A 19,861-nucleotide genomic window follows, 5' to 3' on the forward strand; every position below is an offset into this window, starting at 1 on the left:
AGCTGAGCTGACCTTACCACAGCTGGAGTCGGGGACTGGCTTTGGTCCCTTCTGCTGCTGCTTCCCATCCATTGCCATGGAGGCAGTTTGGGAAAGGGGAGGGAGAAGAACAAGCTTACAGGGATTTGCATAGCGGGGCCCCAACTTGCTGTAAAGTAGTTTTACCTGTTGGGAATGAAGGAGGCGGTTTCCCAGAGTTGCCCTGGAGAAGGGGGTTACGGTCACTGGATGTGGCTGTGTCCTCCACCAGAACCTTCCTTTGGCCACTGCCTCTGTGATCCATGAGGTGTATGTGCCCTCGCTGGGATGGCATTGAGGGGCCACATGGGAGCTTGATGCCCTCAGCTGCGGCCTATACAGGAGAGGCTTCATGCAGAAAATTGTCTAGTTTTAAAAGCAACCCTCTCCAGGACCCTGATCTTGCTTGGGCAGGTGTACCAGGCTGGCACAGGTTCAAGTGAGTTGCCTCTAGGTGCTTTCTGCGTTGGGGTGCTGAGGGATCACAACCTGTGGTGCAGGGCTTCAGGAGCGGCACGTGAGGCAGGTGTGGAAGTGACATCTTGGCACTTGGCTAGGACTGCGAGGGCTGCTGCTGTCAGCCCATAATATAAGAATATGCAAATCTGAGACACCCAGAGCCAGCATGTCTCCTGTGATGGATGATTAGCAGTTTGGTTGGGAATCAGTTGTGAAGCCTCAATTAACTAGAGGAGCTCTACTATTGCACAAAATGACTCAGTGCTCTAGTTAGACCTTTCCAGGGAAGCTTCTGTACCTTTCATGGCATTTCGGTTTCTAGGCACTCTAGTCTTAGAGGCAAAAATATGTGTTGGGAATGTCTTATTCGCTTCCTACCTGTTTGTTTTTTTTTTTTTTTCTGGTTTCTCCTTGGTCCTGCAAATGGCTTACTTAACATTACTTGGAATATGCGTGGACACAAATTGAAGAGAGGTTCTGTATTCAGTGGTGTCAGTATCAAGTGTTTTTTTGGACTTTGGTCCCCAGAACTAACATGCCTGCTTTCAAAACGCACCATGCAGACTGCTCTGCTCCTCTCCTTTCTGCTTGTAATCAAATGATTTGTAGAGTACTTTTCACATAAAAAGGTGCTGTTCTGGCTGGTGTGACAGGGCACCATCTGTAGTACTGCAGTTATAACTATTCATTGGTTCTGGGACTTGTTTCCTGTTGGTGGTGTGGTGCAACCAGTGTCCTCTTGACCCTTGTGGAGCCAGTCATGTGTCTGCCATATGTGTCAGTGTGGACTGAAGCTGCTGGTGATGAGTCAGTCTCGAGTGACTTCCCTGGAAGGTCCTCAACTTCCCAGTGTGCTTTACCAAGTAAGCTCTGTCTCCTGTCCCCTCACTCCCTGTCTTCTGTGTCTTGTGGTCACGGAGCTAGGCTCCCTGTTCATACAGAAGCGTGGATCCAGAATACTGTGCTGGACTTGGATTGAGGAAACTGCTGACCTGCAGGTTAGCAAGATTGTTTTCCCCTCTGTTGTTGCCTTGAATTTTGCACTGACCAAGCAGAGACGAGAACTATTTTGCAGCATCTGTGCTGCAAAACTGGGCCTTAAAAGGCAGGCAGAAGTTCTGATTATGCTCATCTCTGAAGTCTCTTCTGGGGAAGAAAAAAAAAAAAAAAAAACAAAACCAGACAAAACCCAGCTGCCTGAATGTACTTTCCCAACAGTCTGAGAAGCTGCTGGGCTCTTCTTTGCATTCAGGTCCCTTTCTAATGCAGGTTTGCAGAGACACTGCACATGGAATAACTAAAGAGCCCTCCAAGTTATGCAGTAAACCTGCCTATTCCTCAAGGAAGCTCTTTGAATTAGAGGAGACTTCTGCTCGGCAGCTGCTCTGCAGGACAGTGCTAGACCATAGCTGTGCGGAGAAGCTCTGGTGAGCCGTGTGAAACAAGGTAAAGGCCTTCTCTTTCTGCTCCCAAGGTGTCTGCTGCACCTCCCTGGTGATGCTGCATAGGAGTTCGGGGGGAGGCTGCGGGTACAACGAAGGTCCCCAGAGGCTGGTGGTGAGGGGGAGTGGAGCCCGTGGGGCAGGTCGGCCTTGCAAGTGAGCCCCAGCCCCTCTGTGGGACTTTCTGCAGGTGGTTGCTTCCCCTGCACGGGGCTCAGCAAGTCCCTCCCACCAGATCCTCCAAGGGTGCTAACACCTCGTCTGAGTGCAGCTAAAATGGGGGTGGCTGTGCCTGCTCCTGAGGGTTGGGAGGTGATGCCCATGGCCGCTGGCGCCTCTCCTGCCTGACGTGGGGGGACCTGACGCCCCCGATCCCTGGGGGAGGTGTTGTGACTCGCGGCTTTCTGGAACAAAACCGAGGTCACCAAAATGCTGTTGCCTGGGAATTTCTTAATGTCAAAAGCAGCATCAAACTGGCTGCTACCTCAGCAGAAGAGGCTATTTCAAAGGAGGGCTATTTCGAGGAACAGCAAGCTGCTTTAATGCCTGAATCCAAGACCTCAGAGACTGCTTTGATTTGATGCTGCAGTCCTGCTGGTGGTCTCAGAGCCTGTGTGTTTCTGCATTTGTTCCCAGTCCATCATGTGGCAGCTTTGGAGGATGTCGTGGCAGTGGTTTAGACTTGATCCTGTAGTAAACCAGTGAGTTCCTGCTTTGCGTAACTTCAGGCAGATGGGAAGCCTCTTCCTAGCTCAGCTGTTAGCTACAAGCAAGACCTACCAGCATGTATACAAGTAGATGGCCATGCACACTGTGTTGTCCCATGGGAACCTAAACAGTTGCTCCTTGTTTGCCCAGAAGAGAGATGGCCTTCACCACAGGGTGTTTGCTGTCAGGAGGAACAGCCTGTGCAGGGGTGTGCGAGCTGAGCCAGGTCAGCGGCTGTGTTACTGTGGTGCTGTCTACTCCTGTGCCTAGGGTCCGGGTGGAGAGCCCTGGCAGCGTGTAGTGGATGGCTCTTCTGCTGACAGCCCCCCTGTCAGAGAAGGAGCAGGCGATGGGGCTTTTCTGGGCTGGGTTTCAAGCTGCTGCACTAGCAAGGGGTGGGCACGTATCCTGGGAGCAGAGGGGGCCTTGTGTCACAGCCCTTACCCGCCTAGATAGTGTGCATGAGACCTCTTGCTGTAGTTTGATGTCATTAGTACATTTGGCTTGTTTAAAAATTGTAGAAATGGTCTCTGGGGAGCAGGCTGTGGGGGGGAAGAGCACAATGCGGTGGGACAGAGGCAAGTAAGGAAAAAAAATGTGTCTGCAGCCCTATTGAAAAGGAATCTTAACATCAATTGTGATTTACTAATTAATGATGAAACAGCCCTACTTTTTTTCCCCTCTGAAATGGGAGCATTTATCTCTGCATCGAGGCTTATCTGATATTTGTAAATCAGTTAGTTATTCTGAATAAAAGCTCTTTCTTTTTAAAATAAATACCTCTGAACTACTCTTTTTCAATCTCATTCTTCTAGCATTGCTCCATCAAATAGTGTCCTGAAATATTTGTGCTCTAAATCTAGAAAAGGAGACCCTTTCAAGAAAGTAGAGGTGGCCACCCAGCCTCCCTTGGTTCGGGTTCACCTGAACCCGTTTTCCAGACTGGTTGTGTAGATCTGCACACTCCAAGGAGGCCCCTCCTTTTCCCAAAACAGACCCAGCTTTTCGAAGTCTTGCTATCTATTTTAACTGCCAAATTCCTGGGGAACGTATCCTGTATATCTGTTCCTCTTGGCTTGAAGCAGCCCTGTCCATAACCTATGCCTGTGGTGCTTGGAAGGCCGGATTGATTATTTTCCTTTTTTTGGATGGCGTTTAGTGGAGAGGTGATCTTAACTGCAGGTGACAGGTCTATAATTGAGTAATGTTCTCACATTGCTCCAATTAAGTCTGCTGGGAATACCTGCCTGGTAAGGCACCAGTCAGCAGGGTAGCAAAACACCTGCATGTGTTGCAGTCTGCCTCTGCCTCCAGGACCATCTTCATAGAAGGGAAGCCAGAAGCTTTTGAGCATCTCTTCCAGCTGGCTAAGTGTTTTCTAGAGGCTCCCTTTGTTATTTTTTTGTCTGCTGAGATTTCTTGTTGTGGCATTTCACTTCCTAAAATGTTTAGGCTGGGAATGAAACAGCTTCACTGCATCTTCTGTAACAGCTTGTGCTGTGTTACTTTTGCTCCTCACAGTGCTGCCCTTTACTGCTGTACAATGCAGCTTTCTTTTGCACTTTCTCCTCCAGGAAGGGCCTGGAGTGAGGAGACTGCTCTACGAAGGTGGAAGGAAAAAGTGATAGACAATGCTGCCATACATCTCGGAGACTGTACAGCAGCCCCTGCTGGGATGGACTTTTCCAGAGTGAAGCATGAAATTGCTTCTGAGCTGCATCCTCAGAGTGATCAGACCAGCGAGGGGTTTGGCTGTTGTGGCCAGGTGCTGCCAGTTACAAATGTGAAACTATTTGTATTAATCACATTGATATTGGAGGAGGAAAATGTGGTTGCAGGTGGATATTTTTGAGTAGAAGCGAATGACTCAAAGCATCTGTGCTTTAAACTCTTGTACTTTGGGGCTTCTCTTGCCCACCTGCCCTCTCTAAATCCTAATTTTGGAAAGAGGGTCTGCTTGAGCCAGAATCTCTTCTTCTGAAGCTTTTTATAGTTCTGGCTTTCTCTTTTCATTCATGCCTGCTGATAGTATCAGGTGGTATCTGTGATGTGAAACTCAGGATGTTGTGAAATGTTCATTCTCAGACCGTCTGTGACGGTGCTCATGTCGCTGGCAGGCAGACTGGGCTCCAGTGGGGCGCGGGGTCTCATGTGACCCTGGGATGGTCTGAGAAGTAAAGCTTCTCCTAGGGCAGAGGCCAGTGAGTGCAGAGGCTGGGTCTGGCAGTAACCTTTCATGGCTGCGGTACCGCTATTGTGCGAATGGCTGTGTACCATTGAGCCCATTGAATTTGGACACCCCTGGCTTAGCCATCCCTATTTACTTGTAGCAAATGGGTTTGGTGAGTAGCTTTCCTTGTCCTCCCTGATCCCGGTGTGTGGGAGAGATAGTGAGATATTTTGTATGAGAATCTCACAGGAGCCCTGTTCTTCCTGCTCCGGGTACTGGCAGCCCTGCAATGGGGACCTTCAGGTTTTATGAGTGGAGGGGCTGTGGTTGTGGTAGGGCAGACCTTGTTGAAGAGGAGTGATTATTACAGCTGCTGATCTGTGGTTTTCTGCTCTAGAATCACAGGTAACAGTGCCAGTGTACTAGCAGGGGGCACAGGAGCACTTCAGTAGCCACAGGCATACAGAAAGCTGGTAAATGATGAGGGTGCTGCAATTAGCAAATGGTGTATTTGGCAAAAACAAGATTCCTGAGGTCACAAATAGTCAAGCCCCTGTTTCTGTGAACAGGCCAAAGGATGTGGGCTGAGGCACTTTTCTGTGCCAGTAGGACTTCTGTGACTTTCTAGTCATGCTGGGTCTGCAGTAGTCTTCCAGCCCTGCTTGATCTGTGGGGCTAAAGGGTTAAAACCTCTGCTTCTTGAGATCAGTGCCTTGCTATCAGCAAAGAATCTGATACAAAGCATGTGATATGATTAAAGCAGACTAATAGCCTGTCTTTTCTGTTGTTTGAGAAAGCTGACTTAATTCTAAAGCTTCACAACCATTTGGAATAACATGCCAGGGGTCTTTTCTCTGTTTGCTTTGTGGTGTGTTTTTTTTTTTATTGTTGTTGTTTTTCTTCCTTTCTGCCACTTAAGATCAGGGGGATGGACCCTAGGGGAGAGGTCTTGGGGAGAATCCTGGTGCCAGATGACACTTCCATTCTCCAGTGGGCTGGTCCACCAGCAGTGTGGAACTTCAGTGCTGTGGTGAGCACTCGGCTATCTTGGCAGGGTGTCCAAGCTCCTCCAGAGGCTTAGCCTGAGAAGCACGAGGGAGTGCTCATCCTCCTACACTCTTCTGGGTAGATGATCTCTAGTGCTTGGCTGCTAGCAGTGTCTGGCTTCAGCTGTGGAGAGAACTACTGGAGAGCCTGGTATTGCTGGGAATGGCGGTGGATAAGCCTAGTTGGGCTCAGCTTCTTTCCCGTGCTGGGTGCCGGTGCCCAGGCTCTGCTCAGCCCTGTCCACCTGTCTGTGGAGAAGAGGGGTGCGGTCCCAAGGTGCAACAGGCAGAGGGGAGGTGGAGAGACAGGGTGTTTGTTTAATTGCTGTTCAAGTTGCTAAGCTGGGGAAAACTTCCTGCCCTTGAAGTAAAACTACTCCCTCTGCCACCTTTACTATATCCTTGCTAGTTCCTGGAAAGAACAAAAAAGAATAGGAAACCTCATTTCCCTGTTCAGGCAAATGCTGTACCTTCTCAGAAACATGTTTGGCATGGGTGTGCTGAATCTAAACACCCACTAGTTATCTGCCCTAGCATCTGAGGAAATGGAAGTAACTGAAAAACAGTTTGTTTTGAAAGGGAACTTTACAGTGGAAAGTCCTCGACCGTGACCTCTTGCATCTTATGGGAGGAGGAGGTAGAAAAGATAAAAATTGGTTATAGTACCTGGCTCCTACCTCAGTCTGGCAATCTCTGGTGCTGTCTCATAATATAGAAAAAAAGCTGGCGTTAAGGCTTTCTTCCTGCCTGGACTGTGGTAGCCTTTGGGTGCTTTGGCAGGGAGGGAACGCTGCTGGGTCTTAGGAAGATATCTTCAAGCCAAGTGGTGTTGGGAGGGATATTGTGCAACTCCTCGGAGGAGGTTTGCTGAACTCCAAGGCATTGCTTGCATGAGAAGAGCCTGTCCTGAGCATGCTGGGGATTTCCAGGCTGATGAGTCTGATGGCAACAGCAAATGCTTGGTAGCATCCTCTGCCTGCTGCAAAGCCACACTGAGCTTATCCGAGCCACACAAGCTTATCTGAGTGCAAGCAGCGTGCTGCTCAGCTGTGCCAGCGACCCTGCTGCAGTTTGGGGTGCAGGTCCTGGTCAGGGGTTTTGCTCCTCCTTGGGGTGGTGTGGGGCAGGCCAGCATGGGGGACTGCCCTTGACACACAGGCACCACTCGTGGGCGGGGGAGCTGGTGGAGGCATCTGTTTCAGAGGTTAAGTTCACAGCATAACAGCTCCAAGCGCAGAAAACAAAGCGGAGCTGGTCTCATTTTTTGAAGCCATTAAAGAGCCAATGTAGTCAAGTGACAGAGTCACCCAACCAGTTTTGTGAAAACTATGCATTTTTACTGCACCTTGTGCTGGTTTTAGTCGATGTAGAGGCCTCTTTCTGGACCCTACCTGGAGTGTTTGTTACACAAATAACGTTCTAGTATGTGGCAATCAAAAAGAAAGTCCACTAAACGGTACTTTTGGCTTTTTCTTCTGCCTGCTATTTCTGGTAAGTTGTTGGTTTGTTTTTTTGTTTTTTTTTTTTTAGGGAGTGAGGAGAACCAAATGATTTCTGGGACAGGTTGTGGGTTTTTTGGGTTGATTTTTTTCAATATTGTTTTTAGCAGACTTGTATCTCTGGTCTTGCTGAATGGAAAGATTTGCTTAAATCAGAGAAATACTGTCCTGCAAATACTGTCATGCTGTGCAAGCATGAGTGTATAGACTGAAAATAGCAAAGAACTTTCTCAATTTGCAGCTTGTAGGGACTAAAGACCTACTTAAATGTTGGCTCTCAAACTGAAGTGTGAAGTCCAGATGTTGTTGAACTCTGCACCCTTTGCAAATATAGAGAGATGATAACGGGCACTTCCAAAACGTGTGCTGCTCTTTGATACCGAACTGTGAGTTGATTTCTTTTTAACAGTGGTTTATAAATATCTAATCACTTCCCCTCGAGCATCAGAAGTACATTTCTAAAATATGCGTTTCCTTTTCACAAAATGCATCAAGTGTTTGCTGTGGTAAAACATGCTGAAAAACCTCTGCCATCCTAGACAGTCCTACAAGTGCTTTCAAATCTAGTGTCTCACTGGATGACACTGTCACTTGTCAGATTATTCACACAACAGTATACTAACTACAGAAGTCGAATGGAAAAGCTTAATGTCTTATCAGGTGCACCAGGAGCAAGTCTACCTTTGCAGTGTGAGATGATGAGTTTCCTCAGAAGCTCATCTGGTTTCCTGATAAATCTAGTCTTTCTAGTGGTATTTCTGCAGTACTTGCAGCCAGCTATTGCCTTGCTTTAGTCTGCTCCCCTTACCTCAGGGATAGCAAATGTGCAGGGACTGTATGCACAATTGAGTCTCTGTCTTGCAAATGTCTCACAGATGCTCATGGTAGGGTGTTGCAGTACATGTCTGTACTCCTAAGTGGTGAGATCAAAGTTTGACAATTAAGTATGGTGCTGCAGTTTGCAGACTGATGTAGCTGTGCTGCTATCTCTAACTTTGTGCTGAGCCCTCAAACCATCTCCTCTAGCTTGAAGGCCATTGCTTATACTTAAGATAAGAAGCACCTGTCTCTAGAGTAGAAGGAATAAGAGAGGGTCTGTTCCACATACCTTATAGAATCATAGAATGGTTTCAGTTGGAAGGGACCTTAAAGATCATCTAGTTCCAACCCCCCTGCCATAGGTAGGGACACCTTTCCACTAGACCAAGTTGCTCAAAGCCTCATCCAACCTGGCCTTAAGCACTGCCAGGGAGGGGGCATCCACAACTTCTCTGGGCAACCTGTGCCAGTGTCTCACCACCCTCCCAGTAAACAATTTCTTCCTAATATCTAATCTAAATCTACCCTCTTGCAGTTTAAAAGCGTTACTGCTTGTCCTATCACTACTTGCCCTTGTAAAAAGCCCCTCTCCCGCTTTCCTGTAGTCCCCATTCAGGTACTAGAAGGCTGCTAGAAGGTCTCTCCAGAGCCTTCTCTTCTCCAAGCTGAACAGCCCCAACTCTCTCAGCCTGTCTCTGTAGGAGAGGAGCTCCAGCCCTCTGTTCATCTTCGTGGCCCTCCTCTGGACTCGCTTCAGAAGCTCCATGTCCTTCTTATGTTGGGGGCCCCAGAGCTGGATGCAGTACTCCAGGTGGTGTCTCACAAGAGTGGAGTAGAGGGGCAGAATCACCTCCCTCGACCTGCTGGCCATGCTTCTGTTGATGCAGCCCAGGATACGGTTGGCCTTCTGGGCTGCAGGCACACACTGCCGGCTCATGTTGAGCTTCTCATCAATCATCACCCCCAAGTCCTTCTCCTCAGGGCCGCTCTCAATCCATTCTCCGCCCAGCCTGTATTTGTGCTTAGGATTGCCCCGACCCACATACAGGACCTTGCACTTGGCCTTGTTGAACTTCATGAGGTTTGCACAGGCCCAGCTCTCAAGCCTGTCAAGGTCCCTCTGGGTGGCATCCCTTCCCTCCAGCGTGTCGACCACACCGCACAGCTTGGTGTCGTCGGCAAACTTGCTGAGGACGCACTCAATCCCACTGTCCATGTTGCCGACAAAGATGTTAAACAGCACCGGTCCCAATACTGACCCCTGAGGAACACCACTTGTCACTGGTGTCCACTTGGACATTGAGCCATTGACCATAACTCTTTGAGTGTGACCATCCAGCCAATTCCTTATCCCCTGAGTGGTCCATCTGTCAAGTCCGTGTGTCTCCAATTTAAGAGACAAGGATGTCATGAGGGACAGTGTCAAATGCTTTGCACAAGTCCAGGTAGATGACATCCGTTGCTCTTCCCCTATCCACCAGTGCTGTAACCCTGTCGTAGAAGGCCACCAAATTTGTCAGGCATTATTTGCCCTTAGTGAAGCCATGCTGGCTGTCAGCAATCACCTCCTTGATTTCTGTGTGCCTCAGTATAGTTTCCAGGAGGATCTGCTCCATGATCTTGCCAGGCACAGAGGTAAGACTGACTGGCCTGTAGTTCCCTGGGTCTTCCTTTTTTCCCTTCTTGAAGATGGGGGTTATGTTTCCCCTTTTCCAGTCAGTGGGAACTTCACCAGACTGCCACGACTTCTCAAAAATGATGGCTAGTGGCTTAGCAACTTCAGCCACCAGTTCCCTCAGGACCCGTGGATGCACCTCATCAGGTCCCATGGACTTGTGCACCTTCAGGTTCCTTAGATGGTCTCGAACCTGATCTTCTCCTACAGTGGGCGGTTCTTCATCCTTCCAGTCCCTGCCTCTGCCTTTTGCGACTTGGGTGGTGAGGCTAGGGCACTTGCTGGTGAAGACTGAGGCAAAAAAGTCATTGAATACCTCAGCCTTCTCCATATCCCAGTTAACCAGGTCTCCCGTTTCCTTCTGGAGAGGGCCCACATTTTCCCTAGTCTTCCTTTTGTCACTGACATACCTATAGAACTATTTATTGTCCTTGACATCCCTGGCCAGATCTAATTCTATCAGGGCTTTAGCTTTCCTAACCTGGTCCCTGGCTGCTCAGACAATTTCCCTGTATTCCTCCCAGGCTACCTGTCTTTGTTTCCACCCTCTGTAGGCTTCCTTCTTGTGCCTGAGTTTATGCAGCAGCTCCTTGTTCTTCCATGCAGACCTCCTGGTGTTTTTGCCTGCCGCTTTCTTTGTTGGGATGCATCACTCCTGAACCTGGAGGAGGTGGTCCTTGAATACTAACCAGCTTTCTTGGGCCCCTCTTCCCTCCAGGGCTTTATCCCAAGGGACTCTCCCAAGCAGGTCCCTGAAGAGGCCAAAGTCAGCTCTCCTGAAGTCCAGGGTGGTGAGCTGGCTGCGCGCCCTCCTTGCTGCCCTATGGATCTTGAACTCCATCATTTCATGGTCGCTGCAGCCAAGGCTGCCCTTGAGCTTCACATCCCCCACCAGCCCCTCCTAGTTGGTGAAAACAAGGTCCAGCACGTCACCTCTCCTCGTCAGTTCCTCTATCACTTGGAGAAGGAAGTTGTCATCCATGCATTCCAGGAACCTCCTGGATTGCTTGTGCCCAGCTGTGTTGTCCTTCCAACAGATGTCAGGGTGGTTGAAGTCCCCTGTGAGGACCAGGGCCTGTGAATGTGAGGCTATATCTATCTGTCTGTAGAGGGCCTCATCCACTCGCTCTTCCTGGTCAGGTGGCCTGTAGCAGACACCCACTATAATGTCTCCCGTCCCTGCCCGCCCTTTAATCCTGACCCATAAGCTCTCCGTCGGCTCCTCCTCCATCCCCAGACAGAGCTCCACGCACTCAAACTGGTCATTGACATAGAGCGCAACACCCCCTCCTTGTCTCCCCTGCTTGTCCTTCCTAAAACGCCTGTATCCCTCCATTCCAACGCTCCAGTCATCAGAGCTGTCCCACCATGTCTCTGTGATGCCAATAAGGTCGTAGCCTTGCAGGTATGCGCATGTCTCTAGCTCATCTTGCTTGTTCCCCATGCTCCATGTGTTTGCATAGAGGCATTTCAGTTGGGCCCCTGACGAAGCTGACTTACTGCCTGAAATTCCTTTCTGCGGATCTTCCGGCGCTCTCCTGCCAACCTGCCATCCTTCTCCAGTCTCTGGGCACCTGTTGCTGGCCCTGGCATTGGACTGGCTAAATTGGGATGGACTGAGGTCCCCCTCCCCCGGCAACTCTAGTTTAAAGCCCTCTTTACCAGCTTGGCAAGCCTATGACCCAAGATGGTCTTCCCCTTCTCTGACAGATGGACCCCGTTGGCTGCCAGAAGACCGGGTTTCTCAACACGAGTCCCGTGGTCTAAGTAGCCAAACCCCTGCCTGTGGCACCAGTCCTGTAGCCATGTGTTGATTTGCCTAATTCGACTGTCCCTTTTAGTCCCCTTAACTTTGACCAGAAGGATTGATGAGAAAACTATCTGGGCCCCAGAGTCCTTTACCACTGCTCCCAGGGCTCTGAAGTCCTCCTTGATATGCCTCTGACTGCTCTTGGCTGTATCACTGGTGCCCATGTGAAACAGCAGCAGCGGGTAATAGGCTGTACTAGGCTTGGTAGTCTCTCTATGACATCCCTGATGCGAGCCCCTGGTAAGCAGCACACCTCTCTAGAGAGTGCATCAGGTCGGCAGATGGGCGCCTCTGTGCCTCTCAGTAGAGTCACCTACCACTATCACCCGTCGCTTTTTCTTGGTAGCACTGGTCATTATATGGGGAGCACACTGGGCTGCTTTACTGGGCTCCAGCGTCTTTCCTGATGTGGCAGGTCTTTCCTCCTCAGACTGCAGAGGACTGAAGCAGTTCTGCAAGGGCACCTCAGGCTTCAGGGGAAGCCCTTCTGTTTTCAAAGTTTGTATTATGCAGAAATAGTTTTCTACCTTGCCCTGACACTTTCCTTCAGAAAGAAACAGTAGCTGAATCAGTGACACACACATAAATAAAAATAATCTCAGCATCCACAAGTGTGGCCTGTTTGAGAGGTTAACCCTAACTAGCAGCCTTAATTTTTAGAATTCAGCTTCTCACTCAGACACCTTCATTGTACTTTTGTAAGAGATGCTGTTTGGAAAACCTCCATTACAAACATGATCTTGTTTATGTTTTCAAGGTCATTACACAGCTGGTATTATCTCAGTGGAGCTTAAAGAAAAGTTCAATGAATTCAGACCCGGGTCTTTCATTGGCTTTGCAGTTATTTGCTTACCAGAGACAAGTTGTACTTCCCAGGTGTACTAAAAGTCCAAGGCTTTTGAATATTAACGTCAACAAGATGAACTCCTTAGGATATTCTTTGTATGTTAACTGGCTGTGACTTGCAGCCTCTGCCCTGAGGGTAGTGCTGTACCTGGTTAACGGGAGACTTAGTAACTCTGTCATTGTTCATTAACTGGTACTGTTGTGTGAAGCTGTCCTGTCTCATCACTGATGATCAGGAGACCTTCTGATTGCCAAGTGCTTGTTCTTCATGTGCATGGATAGAGAAGTATTTCCAGCAGCTGGGCTTTGTGGTGCAAGGGCTCAAAATCCTGCAAAAGATGGGCTGTTTCCTCCCCTGCCATTAAAGATCGTGGCTTTCTGGGCTGCCTCTTCCCCAGCCTCCCCTGCGTGCAGGTTGTCTGGCTTGGAGCTGGAAGTGGAAGTGACCATTTAGTGAGCAACTTCTGATCCCCAGCTGGCTTCTGTGGGTCTCTAGCCTGGTATACAGCTGATCTGGTTCTGGTTTCTGGATTGGGATAATACTGCAAAAAGTAAATGCACTAGCCTTCAAAATGGCCTTAATCTCATGCAACTTAACATGCAGATAAACATTTTTATGGAATGAGTGGCTTTCTGATCCCCTCCTAGGGACAAGTGCTAGTTGCTTTTGTCAGAGGGAGCCAGTTCTGTGGCCTGAGTACATCGGTGGGAGCTCTTCCTTCTCTAGGGCTTCTTGGTCGATCTGTCTACAAATGAGCCCAGCTAACCTCGGTCACTGTTGTGGTGTGAAAAGAAGGCAGGGAGATCAGACCATGTCAGGGAGAGCCTTAGACGTTTTCAAAGTCCAGCCTGGTAATAGTGTGTTGAGAGAAACAACCTGTTGCAATGTGTAAGACTTGGGTAGGCATGGGGAAGGTGGTGGTTGCCTGCTGTGTCTGGAAGCACTTGCAGTGCTCCTGATCAGCTGAGCCTGCTTTGGAGGTTGCTTCAGTGGACCAGCTGAACTTTCATCCAGAGATCCCCCTGCCACATCAGATGCAAGATGCGAAGGATCAGGAGCCTCAGGGTATGCTGCAGAACCTTAGTTCACAACGCTGGCTGCTGCATCTCTGCATCTGTCAAGTTGGAAGCTTCTCCTTTGGCAGGCAGGAGGGATAGCAGAAACAAGTTGTCATGCTAGCCATAGAGGGCATGCAAGGTGGGGGCAAGGGGAACAGCATCTGGAAAACCAATTCTGGTGCTGGTTTGACCTCATCCTAGCCTGGTAAAAGCTAGCAGCAGCACATCCTATAGGGTCTGCCTTTGTTTTATATTCCCTGGGGTTAGAGCCTGAGGGGTGATAGTGAGGAGGAACTGGCCAAAGTCCATAGAAACAACCTGCAGCTTCTTTGTAACCGATCATTTCCTTTCCTTAAGGAAGAGGATCTGGGGGAGAGGGGACATCATTTTCTATGCATCTATGTAGATGCATTCAAATGTGAACCCTCCTCTGCTTGACTTGGAGTATTGGGGCTGACCTTCAGAGCACGTTGCTCTCAGGAGCACGTGTGCTCTCCTTGAGCATTTGCAGGAACTTTGCACTTCCCTGTGAATGTACTGAGACGGTGGTTTCCACAAGTGATCTACTCGGGTTTGTGTTGAGGTTGTTCCTTCTTGTCTCCTCTTTCACTGTGCTCATAAATGAGCCCCTTATTTGTGCTGTACAGTAACTTGGTAGCTGAGGTGCTTGAGCTGCCAGATCTCATCAGGAAGAAACCTGCACTGCAAGAGCAAGGGTGGTGCTGCAGAGCAAGGCTGAGTTCTTACCGGCAGAGCTGCACAGCACAGGCATGTACAGCGCTAGCCTGAGCTAAGTATCGTAAACTTCAGTGAGCACCAAACATGCAGCGCTTGCTAGGTGGAGGCAGTACAAGGTCTGATTCAAGAGAGCAGAATTGCAATTAAAAATTAACTTAGCCTCTCTGCCCCTTGACTGATGTGGTTATAACATCCGTGCATGGGTGTTCCCTCTCCTGCCTTGCCGGCTGGTGGTGGGGCTGGGAGGCAGAGGTGTTCGACTCTCCCCATGTTGCCTGTCCTTCACTGTGGTCACCTTTTGCGGGACGGGAGCTGGGAGTATCACAGGATCCTGCGACAAAAATAAGTGAATCTTTGAGCTGTGATGGGACTCCTCTGCTGTCGCTAACAAAGCAGGCCTGTGTCTGCCTCTCCTTAGATACACGTCCTGGATTTTGTGCTCCACATACTGGTCTTGCTGTCATCGATGTTGCTGGCAGAACAACAGGCCTGAGAGCTGGAGGTGGTGGACAGAGCAGGAAGCCATCCCGTGATGTCAGTTTAGCCTGTGCGGACTCATCCTGTTCCTCCCCCATGGGGAACCCTGGGGTCCTGGATCAACTGATGCCTTCCTGGAGTTAGTTCTACCTTCATGTCCTAGGGCTGACACTAAGAAAGATCCAGGATCAACTGCACAGAAGCTGACCAGGTTGTGTTGGCAACCAAGTTTTTATGGCAGTAGTGCCTCAAAGCAGCAAACTGATAGATGTGCATAAATAATCCTGCATATCTTTCCAGGATGGGAAATGAGATGCTGGGAGAAATGCCACTCTGCCAGCTGACAGTGTGGTCTCTTATGAAATCATCTGCAGAACTGGCATCAATCTGAAGAATGACAGGGAAAATTTGGAGGCATATGGGCAGGACTGTTGAAAAGGCTGGGTGTGGCTGCTTGGGGGGGAAAATTCAAATAGTCGAAGCAGTTAGGGTGGAGAGGAAAAGGAGGAAACAAACAATTGCGGACAACCAGTGGAATTTAAAAGTTGCAAACTTCATGTATTAAACTTTTGAATGCATTACTGCAGGATGTTAAGACTCAAAAGTTGACCAACTTCAAAAAGCAAATGGTCAGCTCTGACTGCCACAGTCCACAGTCAGCATTGGCTGGCAAGACTCGGTACTTAAGCCAGCCCTTCACTGCCGAGTGGCCCATGGATATGCCTGGTTGTGATAACTCCAAGCTCACTGCTTCCAAACCTGACCCATCTCAAATTTTGTTGAGCTGCTGATTCTACTGTATGACAGCATTGCTAGCTTTGTGACCGCTTGTACAATTTCAGAAGGTAGGGTTTTGAGGAGTTTCATTAAAGTAGTGAACAAAAGTAAGTTCAATTTCTTGAAGACAGCAGAAGAATTGGAAAAATCTGTAATGTTTCAGTATGTGGAGCCCTAAAGTATTTTAAAAGCTCAAGGCAAAACCCTAAAAACCTGGTTCTCTTTTGGCTTGAAAACGGTACTTTGAATTACTTTGTTACTAGAAGCTATGGAAGAGGTATATCTCCCTGTGGCAAGAGAATGGCGCATAATGCTGTAATGCACAGTTCGGTTTTTGAGTCTTTTTAATAAACATTGAAGATGGTATGCCTTTAACAAATAGGTAGGAGTAGAAGAGCCCTGAAAGCAATCTTGTACTCTTGTCACCTCAGGCATCTCTTCTTCCACACCAGCACTTCTTAACTTGTTTGACTACTTAATTATCTTAGATAACTATTGTAAAGATCCTGACAGCTCTGCAAATCTCTGTTTTCCTGACTAATCAAAGTAGTGTGGGCAGAGTTGGAAATAGGCAGCACATGGCTATTTACTGCTAGGAAGCAAATCAGCAAGTACTGGGAGTTATCCCTCCAGCTTGAAAATAAGGAGGATTGCACCTGGGACTGGATGTCTTAAGAAGTCCAGTGCCTTGTGCAGGAGGTTATTATCTAGCTTAGTTCTCGACTAGGTTGAAGAGTAGAAAAACACTTGCATCCCCCGCAACAGACACTCATCATCGCCTAGGGACCTGGCTGCCTCAATGTTCTGGTTAGACTGCCAGGCTCCAGTTTGTGATGCTATTAAGAGGAGATGTGTTCATGGTGAAGCCAGTAAGCAAGCAAGCCAGCTGGATGGGAAAACTTATGTCTTAGTTATCCTCTCCAAGTGCAGTCTTAAGTGTTGGTGCCTGCCAGGATTAACGGCCCAAGAGAATGCATCTCCTGCAGAGGAAAGGAGAGGAACACACAGTTTGAAGGAAGCTACATTTGTGCTGTCCCTGCTCAAATACTCACTCCTTTTCTGACATACTATTAAAGGGCATGGTAGTGTGGGTTACAGCTGTTCTGTGACAGCAAGCTGGCATATGATTTGTGGTGGGAGAGCTGCTCTAACATGAGCAAGGCTTGTTGAATAAACTTGCTGTCATTAACCAAGGGTGAAAATCTGCTAACAGAGAGCCTTCACTCACTTTTCATACGTTGGTAGTGATGCAGCTGTTGTACAGTGAATCTGTGCTGGAACAGAACCAGCTCATGGCCAATGGCTGCACCTGGGAGGACTGGAAATGGGAATGCTCTGTGTTTGGTATCTGGTGTAAGTATAGACCAGAAATTATTGCAGGAGCTTTCCCTGGATAATCTGAAGGACCTACTTTTGGGTGCTGCTGGCTTTGTGGACTCTGACCTGAGGAGTTAACTGAATAAAAAGTGACCGAGATGATGCTAACCTGACTGTGTAGTAAGAGCTCCTTAGGTGCAATGACTGCTATATAGATGGGATTTTTAAGATCAACCTGTAGCACAGGTGGCTGAGACTGTATTTCTGTGCTGCTTTCCCATCTCAATAGCATCTTGCTATGTGCTGCGCAGCGATGGGCTTAGCACAGCCTCTAGCTATGGCATCCCTTGAAGTTAGAGCAGTAGTGTTGTCTTTAGCCACAAAGTTCAGACTCGTGATCTCTCCTGCTAGTTGGAGGGTGACCATTGCTTGGTGGGAAGACTAGCCAGTTATAACAAGGCCCACATACCAGTTTAGTTCCAGAGTTAACCTAAATATTTAATAGGATTAAGCAAAAGCCTTTGATTGAAACAAAATAACATACTGGGTTCCAGTGACCCTTGGTACACCCAGCCTGGCAGCAGGGAACCATCCTGACCTTGCTCTCTGTTGAGTCTGGCTCTTCCCAGATGAGAATGGTGACCCCAGCCTAGTATTGCTCTTCCACTGGCTGTTGTTTCTTAAAGCAGCATGGCCTGTTTTGAGCAAGGAGATTGCTAGAGCAAATTTTAAGGAACTTAGAAGTCCTCTGTTGCCTATACAGGAAACATAACTGAGCGTGGAGGAGGAAGGAGAAGCAGGAATGCTGACCTGAGATGTTCCCCCAGCGGTCCTCATGTGTTACTCAGCTATGCTGTTTCCCCAGGAGGATGCTTAGTCCAGTAGCGGGGATGGTCTGTGGGACTTACTTTCTAACTTCTTAGCTCTTTGCTGTCAGACAAGTGAGAATTGGAATAGCTTGCTGTAATACAGATCTGTTTACTCCCTGGGTGTTGTAGTGCAAAGACCTGATGAGGATCCATTGTTGATAAGCTGCCTAATTTGCAGTGTTAAGATCAACCTTGTCATCTCTTCTCATGCAGGTTTATGTAGGCTTCAGTCATGGTGACTGAGCAGAGTTAACTTCAGATATGCTAAAGTACCTTCTTTCTATGGTGAAGACCTGCCCTGGAGTTTGTCTCTTGCCTTCTCTGTATTGCTTGCTAGCCACCCCATGGATGTATGTAGTTTATGTGGCTGGTACCAACAAACTAAAACCAGCATCTTGTCTTATCAGTGCTCCCACACTGCCTCGAACTTGTGAGGTTGGCTTTGGAAACTGGGACTTGTCGAAATCTTGCCTGTCTTGATCTTGCAGCAGAATTGGTAGTATGTAACTGTCGAGCAGACTTGCTGGTCCTCATGCATTGTCAAAGCATCAGGTGCCAAGTTGCACACAGGAAGCTTGATTTAAGGCTGCCTTTTAAATTGACCCCTCGGCCTTGCTCTTCAGTGTTACTTCAGCTGCTTAGGGGTCATGAGGAGACGAGATTTTCTGGTGGAGGGAGCTGGCCTTTGGAGCTCCTTCTTCAGATGAGTGCATCCCTTTTCTCTGCCAGGAGTGGTAGCTAGAGTTGGTGTTTTGGTTGATGCTATTAATGCAAATTCTGTATAAATAGTGATGGAATTAGCAGTGTATTTGTGATTAAATCCCTTCTGTAACTGCTGATAGCCCTCTGTCACTCTTCAGGAGGTCTTGGTAGCAGTGGCTGTATTTGTAGTGACGGTGCTGTCCTGTTTTGCTGCCCTGAAAAGGCAACTCGGGTAGTCTATGGAGCACGTGCTTTCTGTGCATCTGCTCTGAGACCTGCCAGGTGATCCAGAGCTCTGTACAGCGTAAGGGTGTTGCTCAGAAACTGCCTGTAGGACCTGTCACTAACATAACTGGTTGTCTGTCTGCTTTCCCCTTAGGTCCCATAAGTGAAAGAAGATGGGGTCTGGCTGCCTAAAAGTCACCAAGTACTTCCTCTTTCTCTTCAATCTCCTGTTCCTTGTAAGTATCGTGGGCATCTTCAGAGTAGAAAGGAAGGCCTGGACTAAAATTAGCTGGAAAGCTGTTTTTTCTGGATGTTGACCCAGTGTGTTCATTAAATAAAATGGCTGGAGTTTTGGAAGGAGGGAGGGGAATTCCTGAAGCTGAGGGGCATCAGAGCTGCTGTGTGGCTCCCAGGTAGGTCGAACAGCTCCATTCCCAGTACCCAGCTGCTGTCTCCAATGCACACAGCTCCCTTCCTGCAGTGGGAAGGGGAAACAGGAGTTACGGGTCCTTTCTGGAAGGAGAGTAGTTGTAACTACTTTCTCTGACACATCTGGAGCAGCAGCTAGGCTGCCCCTGAATAGCAAAGCAGCAAAACCTGCTAAGTAATGGCAGTGCCCTCCTAAATAGGCCAGGCAGGCTTCAAAGAACAGCTCTAATTTTGTTTGAGTCCCAACGGCTGGTTTTGATTTTTAACAAGATGAATTAGTCCAAGTCCCCTATTTGAAATGGATTTGGGAGGTGGGGGAGACTGGGGCAGGCTTGCCTGGGGAAATGAGGCAACCCACTTGATGCAGTTATTTTCAAGTGTGAGGCTCAGCAAAAGATGATCTCCTTTTGGATCAGAGTGGGTCTGGGAGGGCCACACACATTCTTGCATGCATCCTATTGTGAAGCTTAGATATTGTGTGTCATGTGGGTGGTGATGGTACTGTTGGTGCTGCCCTCCTGCAGTGGGATGGTGTAGTGGGGAAGCATAAGGTTTCAGCTTTCCACATATCAGCAAGATGATAGCCTGTCTGATATTGTTACCCTTTTTGCAGCGTGTAAGGGGAAGGAAGGGCCAGGCTGGGAGGGCAGGGAGGGCAATGGAGCATGATAAGGTGAGCACTGCTTTCTGGTCTCTGTCCCTGCACAAAGCTTCATTCTTGCTTCCTGCATGGCTGTGCTGTGCTGCTAGCACACGTGCTTGAACTTGAGGCACAT

The 19,861-nt window shown here is 48.6% G+C and overlaps 1 protein-coding gene across 1 annotated transcript in view; it reads left to right on the top strand.

Annotated features, from left to right (window-relative positions):
* The window catches only part of CD82 (CD82 molecule), a 50,376-nt gene that overhangs the window by 4,752 nt on the left and 25,763 nt on the right, over nucleotides 1–19,861 (top strand). The window contains exon 2 of the mRNA XM_068399000.1: nucleotides 18,811–18,892. Within this exon, the coding sequence (XP_068255101.1) occupies nucleotides 18,830–18,892 (63 nt within the window). The 5' untranslated portion in view covers nucleotides 18,811–18,829. The remainder of the gene's footprint in view (nucleotides 1–18,810; nucleotides 18,893–19,861) is intronic.

The sequence above is a fragment of the Nyctibius grandis genome, chromosome 4 (assembly GCF_013368605.1).
Source record: "Nyctibius grandis isolate bNycGra1 chromosome 4, bNycGra1.pri, whole genome shotgun sequence".
Taxonomy (NCBI): Eukaryota; Metazoa; Chordata; class Aves; order Nyctibiiformes; family Nyctibiidae; genus Nyctibius; species Nyctibius grandis.